Source organism: Wolffia australiana, chromosome 8, assembly GCF_029677425.1.
Source record: "Wolffia australiana isolate 7733 chromosome 8, ASM2967742v1".
NCBI lineage: Eukaryota > Viridiplantae > Streptophyta > Magnoliopsida > Alismatales > Araceae > Wolffia > Wolffia australiana.
In genome coordinates this window covers 4,497,501-4,507,658 of record NC_135842.1, presented here as the reverse complement: position 1 = coordinate 4,507,658, position 10,158 = coordinate 4,497,501, and the positions used below count along the sequence as shown (strand labels likewise).

Genomic DNA, 10,158 nt, shown 5'->3' with positions numbered 1-10,158 from the left:
TACTCCCACAGGACGCAGAAACCGTCCCGTCCCCCCTCCATGGCCCCAAACAGGATGGTTATTTTGTCCATGGACGAAGCAATCATCCCGTCATTTGTCCAAAGTCCTAGACAAGACAATTTTTTTGCCACGGACAAAATTACCGTCCCGTCCGCATCCCTGTACTACACCGGTCCTCGGTCCTTCTAACCCCAAATAATAAAAATCCATCATTTGCTTAACCCTAAAACAACCCCCCAAAATCCCAAATCAGACCCAGGCCCATGTTAACTTCCTATAAATACCATGCTTCAAACCACATTCAATCGTTCTGGGCAGAAGTAGATCTGAGAAGAAGAAGAAGAAGAAAAGGAAGAAGAAGAAGAGGAAGAAGAACATCGCCTCAGCTCGGTGTTCTTCCGAGTTTCCGAGGCGATGGCTTCCTCGCCGGCGCCGACGATCCCCGTCTCGATCGGCCAAGCAATTCCCACCGTCGGATCTCCCCCACCGACGGCCCCGATCTCCGCTCCCGCGTTCCGCCTGTTCATCGCTCGCCTCTCCGATTCCGTCCGCCGATCCCTCTCAAATCGCCGGCCCTGGTACGAATTGGTCGACAAATCGTCCTTCTCCCGCCCCGAATCCGTCTCCGAAGCCGTCGTCCGCGTCCGGAAGAACGTCTCCTACTTCCGAATCAACTACATCTTCTTCCTCGCCCTCGTTCTCGCGTTTTCCCTTCTTTCCCACCCCTTTTCCTTGCTCGTTCTCCTCTCTCTCCTCGCTTCCTGGTGTTTTCTTTACCTATTTCGGCCTTCCGATCCGCCGCTCGTCATCTTCGGTCGCCAGTTCTCCGATCGGGAAACCCTAGGCGGTCTCGTCGTTGTCACCGTGTTCGTCGTGTTCTTGACCTCGGTGGGTTCATTGCTGATCTCCGCGTTCATGGTTGGGGCGGGTTTGGTTTGCGCTCATGGCGCTTTCCGCATGCCGGAGGATCTCTTCCTCGATGATCAGGAGCCGGGTGCCACTGGTTCTGGGTTGTTGTCGTTTCTTGGTGGGGCGGCGTCTTCCGCTGGGCCTGCCATGGCTTCCCGCGTGTAGCTTGGATCTGGAAGAGATCGCTGTTCATCGAGGTATTCGCTTGAAAAATTCTTTCTTTTCGTAGGATATTAGGCTCGGAATTGTCATATCTCTCTTACCATATGCTGAGAATTGTTGGGCGTGGTTTGGATTTTTACATGTTTGTTATAGTTTGATGAACTTTCTGGCTGTTCAGAGATTTTGTGGTGAATTTTCATGGGATTGCTTGGGCGAGTTTCATTCTTTTTTCAGAATTTCATCATATTATATCTGTCATATAGTTTCTTGAAGCTAACCGGTTACAGATTTAGTAAGATCCTTAGATCACTTTCTCAAGGTATTAGCTTGAAAATTCACGTATCCTAGGGGATATTAGGCACGAAATTGTCATCTCCTCCCTCTTATCATATGATGAGAACTGTTGGAAATGGCTTCAAATCTTGTGCGATTTAAGAGTTCGATGAATTTTCTGGCTGTTCAAAGATTTTCCCCTGAATTTTCATGGGAATGTTTGGGCGAGTTCTATTCTTTCTTCAACCATTCCTTGAGGTTTACCAAGAATAATTTGAGACTTCTTGGTCATGTAGTTTCTTGAAGCTAACCGGAAACAAATTAGTAGGATCCTCCGATCCTCAGGACACTTTCTTGGCATTTTGTCTGATTCCATTATAAACTACTGATTCAAGTCTGTCCAATTTCTAACTTATACAAGGTACATTGATCTTAATCTTTCTCTGGTTGCTCGGTCTCCATTCCATGTTTTAAACCCTGCAAAATATGGAAATTTCTATGCAGTATGCCTGTGTAAGCTTTAAAAACTTAGATTCTTGTTGACCAAATTTGGATAGTGATTAAAAAGTTATCCCGGCCCCATTGTTCTTGGCAGAAGAATATCCTCAATAGATTCCTTTATGATTTCTCTGTCAAATGTATGTAGCCATTCAAAAATATTCTTGGAAAATGAGATATAGGTTATCACAATTTCACTATGATGTTCATTTGCTGCTCAGAGAAGACAGAAATTTCCCCAAGAATAAGCTAATTTAATTTAAATTGCATACTCCAATCTCTAAATACATATTAATGATGTTATTCGGCTTGTGAATATCTCAATTATTTCTCATAACTGATATTTTTTGAGTTATTAGGAAATGCTGGGTTATTTATTTAATTTCCATTCATTCAACTGTGAACATGTTAGTAGAAGAACGTGTTTATCAAGCCTGATGTTTCCTTGGCCTGGTCGGCCTTTGTAAATTGAATGAATATCTCACTTTATCTCATTTTGTCATTAAATATGTCTATAAATTAAATTTTAATAGTAATAAGAGTGTAGAGTATCTTTCTGACACTTCATATGAACTTCAATAATTTATCATAAGGTTTTTCTTCGAAAAAATATGATTTGGTTTAAAATAGTTGAATGTCGGCTGTCATAGTTTTAAATTCATAAAGTTCGAATTTCAGGAAGATAATAAATTATACGACGGAGTTTATCATGAATAAGTATTGTTTGTGTTTTTCATATCAAAATGTGTTAGAAGGCTCCTAGCTAAAATAATAGAACTTTGTCTCTTCATTAAATACTTTCTGTGACTAATGCTAGTTAGCGTATCAAGGAAATATCATTTATTACTAAATTACATAATCACTAAATAAGTTGAATACTTTGAGGACGAGGATAGAGATAACCAGGTTGACATATTATGTTTATATACTTTTGGGGCATTCCCTAATCTTGGATTGAAAATTTTCAATCATAGACCTAACTCACACTATCACTCAATTGTGCAGTCCACCCTAAGTGCACTAAGTGGTTCCCTCACTCAGAAGATACAAACACGCCAATTCAGAAGATGAAATATACACTAATAATAAGAAAAAACACACTATTTAGTTTTATGTTTTGAAAAATTTCAAAACATAAAACTAAAAAAAACACAGTAGTTTTCCAAGAGACTATGTTTCCATAAACTATATCTCAATTTCTCACTCTGCTCAACAGTTATTATGGAAAATATGGTCTCATAACTCTAATTCAATTTAGGCCCTAACGACATCTTCAGATTTATCTCAAAATATATATTTTGGTTTGCGCAGCTAAGGTATGTTTCGAGAGGGGGTGACTTTATTCTTTAAACATTTCACTAATTCTAATGTAAGTGACTAAACTATCTAAGTTGTACATACCTATGGACTCCATGATTAAAGTGTACTCATTTTTTTATGTATAAATTAAGATAGTCTTTTAATATTATCCTAGAGTTGTGAAAACCCTGACCAAATATCTGTGTGAGGCCCTCCAAGAAAAACTTCCTGGAAATAGGTGTGAATAAAATAATAGCACTGTGTAACTTTGATCTCCTTGAAAGAGCTGAGAGTCACCTTCTTCGAGTCAACCCCCAAAACCTTCTTCCAAATTCCCCCCAAAGCTTGTCCTGGTTGGCACCAAAGTCTTCTGGGGTAGAATGATATGGTATATGCAGATCATTTTATATATGGAAAGATATCTTACATATCTACAATATTCAGATAATATTCTAGATACCCAAGATATCAAAATCTCACCATAGTCAATAAATGATTCTCCCAACTAAAAAATTCACAAATAGAGCATAAATAATTTCACCGATTATATATCCCAATAGTTTTGAAATTCAATCACATACATATATTGAATTATTTATCTTCAATAAAAACTTCAGATACAAAGAGATAAGCTATAAATTATTATTAAACTATACATTAATATTATCTTTTTTCTTCTGCTTGTCTTCTCTGAAAATCTCTTTAGAATCTTCTCTTTACATCTTATTCCTCAATCAAACTTTCCTCAGCTTCTTTTTGGTTCTCTCAAATCTATTTCTCTAAGTCTCCTCTTTTCTCTCTTATATATCTCCTTTGGTATCTTTCTCACTATCTCCTCTCTTCTGAACCTTTTTTTTGCAAATGCTTCATCACGTTCCTATCTATCTTTCTTGCAAGTCAGTAAACAACAATGCCAAAGTATCACATGATTATAATAAACTGAAATCTCGAGTAAATATAAGTTTAAGTAAGGTGCTTAAAAATAATAACAGGACTAATATATCCATAGTATTTCTAGATCTTGCTTGTGTCTTCAACCTGTATCTCATAAAGTCATGAAAACGAAACTCTAATATACACAGATTGAACCAGCTATTCAAAGACTTAAGATAACCCGAAGGAGATGTGGATTTTACTTTGTGAATAATGTCGGATGACCATCCATTCTATGTAGAGTTTGCGTTCCTGAGAAATATATGTCTTTTGATAGAGAGGAGAGAATCAAAAAGTGGCATATTACAACATAATTTATTTTTTAGATATATTTAGTTGATCCTCTTAAAATCCCTTCAAAAAGTTTCTCTAATGGATTATTGTAAGTGGGTCTATGATGTCGGACGTCGTCAATGACGTCGTCCGACAGGTATTTCCCTAATGAAAAATGTAACTACGTGAATGCAATGTCCTAGGTGGAGTGTACGTGCAGGGCAGAGGAGTGGAGATTCCCCGAATTTCCGAGCTCCGGGCCAGGCGACCGAGGACGATGACGGTGACCTTCTGACCCTCGTCGGCGCGACAACGACGACTACGACGCTGAACAGAAGAATTCTGTAGGGCTCACACATAACAGGCAAGCTCGACCCATACCTAGGGAATCACTCGTGATGTAGATTTCTCGAGAATTTCTCTCACCTATTCTAACTTGAGCGCGGTGGAGTGCATCCAAAAATATACTGAAAGACGTAATTAAACTGACGAGCAAGGGGAACGACCTACTCATCAGTGACGGCGTTCATCATCAAAGAATCTGTTAGTGCACGGGCCGGTGCGGGCAGATAAGCGGAAGTGTGCCGAGAGGCGGGCGCTAAGTAGCTCGACAGGCAGCAATGGTGCAGCGTTGAAGCAGTGATCTGAGATCGGAGACGTCAAGGATGAGGTGGGAAGGGACGAACGGTGGTGAAACTATTTTGGGCAGCTAGCCAAGTCCAGTTAGGATCCGTGTGGAGATGGACAGGTAGGATCCGTGGTGTCGCACATCAAAGTCACCACTTGTGGTAAACCACCATAACCGATGAGGCAGCCGTGCCGTGATTTTGACGTTGCAAGATGACAACACGCAGACATGAGATCCAAAGTCCGAACCGTGCGCGACCAGCGTCGATCCGCACTACGACGATTAGGTTTTGACCGGAGTGTTGGAAGATATCGACAAGTACGTCGCGGCAACCAAACCTCTCCTTGTGGAACAACTTTGCAATTCGCCCGACAGTGCAAACCAGTGACTTCAACACTTCTCTGGACAGGGACTCAACGTCCAGCTAGCGAAGTTGACCAGTACTGGTGGGAATAAGCAGCCCTTGGATGAGGCAGGCATGATTGTGCGTCGCCAATGATGTGTTCGTCGCTCAGTCGATGACTCGATGACAGAAATATTGTGCGAACACAATCAGCTGCTCAGGAAGATCCCCATGTTGTCCACTTGTAATGCTGGAAGGACGTCGCGGCGGTGTTATGCGGAATCGTTGAGTCGGTAGTTCTATCGTGGCAGTGTTACACGATAAGCAGGGCACAAGAATTCCACGAAGGCAGAAGCTTCGATTGGTAAGTCCAAGCGGGCTAAACAGTCGACGCTGACGATGGATTGTACCAGGCATTTCTTCCTGTTCACCCTGTTCTTTTTTTTCTTCTTTCCCCTTCTATTTTTCCTCCTCTCTTCCTTGGGTAATATCTGAAAACGACGATAACTGCAAAAAACACAACTTCCAGATCTGAAAATGAATGTGGGGCTCATCATGGCCTTATATAGAGCCATGGTGGTCCCCTTACAAGGAGTTCATTAAGGGGGCGCATCAGGTGACCCCCCTTTTTACAAAAACGATAAAACTAGAGACATTAAAACGATGCAAAAACAACACAGACGGATACGGAAATGCAAGGATACAGATGTGTCACGATGAGTAGGGTGCTCTACCTGAGGTAGTTAAACCTGAGCGTCTTCACGGGTGCTTTGGCGTGCCAGTCGGGCTGGACACGGACTGGCGGTGATGCTGATGACGGCAAAGATGACTCCGATGATGATTCGTCGAGGTCGTCTAGGCCCGCTCCGTCAGTCTGAATATCCTCTGCCCATTAGTGACTTAAGGAAACAACAATGATGTCATCAGTATACTGATATGGACCCCTGATGGAAGATAAAACAAATAAATATTACAAGTTTCACTTGACTTTCAGTTATATGAATGTATGTAAATAAGTATGATTTCTCCTTAAATTTGATGCTGAATTTCCAGAAAATTTTGTTCTACTGCGACATCAAATTCTTCACAATTTTAACTGCTTTTTTTGTATTTTGTGCTCTTAAAAAATCAAATATTTGGGATATAAATATCTTCTTTGATAGACAAGCATTGACCATCAAATTTAGCTTATTAAATGAATCCCGACTGTCCTAGAGGCCATCAATATCTTCTTTGAAAAATTTTATTGGATATATTGGTCGACATATAGACAGGTCTAGAGGCCGAGTTTGATAATTTGACCCATTTTAGAGTCGGTCATATTGACTAAGGGTTGAAATAGCATAATCAGCTTGAAAATTCATCAAAACACTTTAAGAAGTTTCATTAAATGCATAGGCATTAATTTTTTACTCAATACCAAATGTATCAAAACAATCTTAAACAATCTTAAATAGTATAATTATATGCAATATGATTCAATTCCAAATTAAATCATCACAAGGTTTCTAATCAATTTGTATATCATTTAGTTGTGGTCAATTCTTCTAAATTTGTATATCAATTCTGACTTTCATAAAAAAATAAAACTTATTAGTTTAATTTACAGGGATTTCAACCACTTAAGTATTAAATAATCCTCATTTTAAGTAACTTATACTAACAAAGCCGATGTAGATTATGTTTTTCATACATCTAAAAAATACGCCTATATTTTAATAGATCTAGTGATGGAAATTCCACATTTCGTTCAACATTTTTGAATATGTGTGACTCTTATGATAAATTCCGTAATGAATAAATGAAATACAATGAGATCAATAGTATTTAAACATGTGGTGTAATTATGCCAATTCAAAGATTACTTGAGGAGAACATTCATGAACCAAAAGTTCAGGTTACTTTCAAATTTAATTTCTATTTTTTGAATTCAGATACTTATTTTAGGAATAAATCTATTTTATCAAATTAAAACAATTAAGATTAATATAAATTATGTCTAAAATAATGAGAAAACCATTTTATTCATTCACCTAATTTATATAAAAACTATAATATAAAAATAGTGATTTTATGGAATTTTATAGAAGCACTTAATAATTAATTATAAATAAGTTACGATGCTGTCAATTTGGTAGTGTCAACTGATTCGTGACAAGGGCATGAATGGAGTAGAAAATGAATGGAATGATGCTGAGGATTGCAACAAAGATGATGTGGGATACACATTACTGACTGGCAGAGTGGGTGTGCGGTGTGGCTTTACCGTCACTGGTTGGGAGGGAGATGGAGGCGGATACATGCCAACGAGTGGACAAGTGCGTGAGTTATATGGATTTACTATGACCGGTGGTGACAAAGAAAGAGGGAAATGTACACTGAGGAGTTAATCGTGGTGTGCGCGATGGTGAAAATGTAGGTGTCAACAATGATAACCAATGAAAAAGGACAAAGATTGAGTCTATACCAGATGGAGTTCACACGAATCTTTTCTTCATGTGCACAATGGGTCAAGTGCTGCTTCCTCATTCTGATTCTTGATATGTACATCACTTGTTCATCTTTTCTCTTTGAATGCAATAATGGACCCAAGAAGATTCTTTTTTACCAGGACGTGGAATCTGTTTTTAAATAACATAAAATTTATAGATATTTGAGGAAATAAATAAGCACCTTCAAAATTCCACCCCAAAATCATTCTGGATCACTAGATATCATCATTTAAATGAATTCAAACAAATACACTACACTAAATTTATGACATTCATTTATTTATGGATTTTAAGGTCATAAATTCCATAATAATGCCACAATATTATGAAAAATCAAAATATATTAGAAAGTAAAAAAGTACAGAGGTAAATAAGAATTTTTTTATCATTTTAAAAATATTTTTTTATGAATTCAATATCACAAAGCTCCATAAAATACAAGAAAATTATGAAAATTAGAATATCATTATAAAAATATAATAAACCCTTAAAAGCATTTAAATAAATAAAAATGTTTTCTCTTACAGTTAAAGTTATTTCTTTTTGAAATAGTATTAAAACATTCAGTTAAAAATACCATAAAACCGAGAAAATTGGAAAATATCTAAAAATTGAGAAATAACTAGTTTAAATGAAAATAGGCAGATGAAATATATTAAAGGAATATTATTAATTTCATTTTATTTGTGATTATCATACATTGCAATGTCTAGGTAGAGTGACCATGTCTTGCCAGATTGAAATGATGAGTACGATCGATCACTAATGTCATTCACTAAATGGGTTCGTATGAATTCCTAAATGTGTTATGTCGAACTATCAATCATAACAATTCATTTCACATTTTTGTAAGTGATCCTTGGACCTAAGGCACCATAGATATTTTATGGATGGCCCTTCACGCTTTGGTTTTGTCCAATAGTTCTGATTATTAGATTGATAAATTGGGTGCAATAAATAATTCTTGAAGTCCATTAGGTGGTCAATCTGTGGTTGGCTTTGTCAGAGAAACTCTTTTGGAAGATGATGCAATAGAGTCCTTGGCCTAGTCAGCAGAAAATTGGAGATGAGTACTCCAACGATGTACTACTAATAACTGGGATGATCGATTATGGTTTAATAGTTGAGCATATTTAAGGTCATCCGAGGAACATCAATCAAATGACGTACTATACATTCGAAATAAATTATGACAGTTGGATTTATACTCCTTTATATCTCCTAAATTAATTAATCTAGATGTTGAAATATATTCTTGATGAGGTTGGAAAATAAATATTATTGGGCCATTGGTGTTATTACTCAGACAAATACATAGGTAAAATATCACATGGAAATGGTCATTTAGACAATTGAATATGTACTTTAAACTTTAATATTTTAGGAAAAATGACAGTTAAAGTATAAGTAGAATGCCAAAATTCTTCAAATCTCAATATTTCCTTTTTCCTTTCCGTTCTCTCCTTTGGTGCCCTCCCTTTCCAATATATCTAAAACTAAACAGTGTTGATCTGGGATTAATATTGAGGATAATTGAGATGATAATTGAAAAGTTGAGGATTGTGTGGAGACGTCTAGATGTTGGACATCTGAAAAGCTAAAAAAAACCTTGTTCAAGGATAATATGGATTTTGGATCTGACCTGTGCGAAGGTTATTAAGAATTGAGTTCTCAATTGTTTTAAAGGTATTTAATAACTCTAGTTTACCTTATACTGCACAAATCCCACGATTATCATGTTAATCAGAGCATTCGAATCTAAACCCTAGAATTATCACTGAATCTAATTCACAAATTGACCTAAATAATATCATTTTAACATATGAGGAAGAAGCTAATGAAGAAGGAATTAGGTATTTAAAATTTTGTAATTCAATCCTAAGCAGTTTTTTGCATCAATGTGAATCTAAATGTAACAATAAATATGTTTAATAAATATTCAAATATGCAGATGACATGATGATCTATAAAAGTTTTATCAAATATGTAATATTCTATTGATTACTCTCTTTTCGATGTATGTATAAATGTAAGGTACAATGTAATTTTTTATTTATTATATCTAACTTATATATTGGGAGAATGGATATAAGAGATATTGATGATATTAGGATTTCAAGTTAGAACTGTACAAGGTTTTCTATTGGATTACTATGCTATGATTTATTGCTTGAAAACTCTTTTTCTATGCAGCGAAAGATAATCCCAATTCATAATTGACCCAAGAAGTAAGAGTAATCAAAGGGGAACTTGTTCAACCCTTGAGTTTCTACATGCCTGGCTTCAAGATGTATCCATGTGATCAAAGAGTAATGGCCTGGCTTCAAGATGTATCCATGTGATCAAAG

General features: G+C 36.9%; 1 protein-coding gene across 1 annotated transcript; it reads left to right on the top strand.

Annotated features, from left to right (window-relative positions):
* Nucleotides 1-313: 313 nt before the first annotated feature.
* Nucleotides 314-1,287, top strand: LOC144706680 (PRA1 family protein B1-like). Its single transcript, XM_078579682.1, has one exon. It carries the CDS (start codon nucleotides 415-417, stop codon nucleotides 1,072-1,074), a length of 660 nt encoding a protein of 219 aa, XP_078435808.1. The 5' UTR covers nucleotides 314-414; the 3' UTR covers nucleotides 1,075-1,287.
* Nucleotides 1,288-10,158: the final 8,871 nt, after the last annotated feature.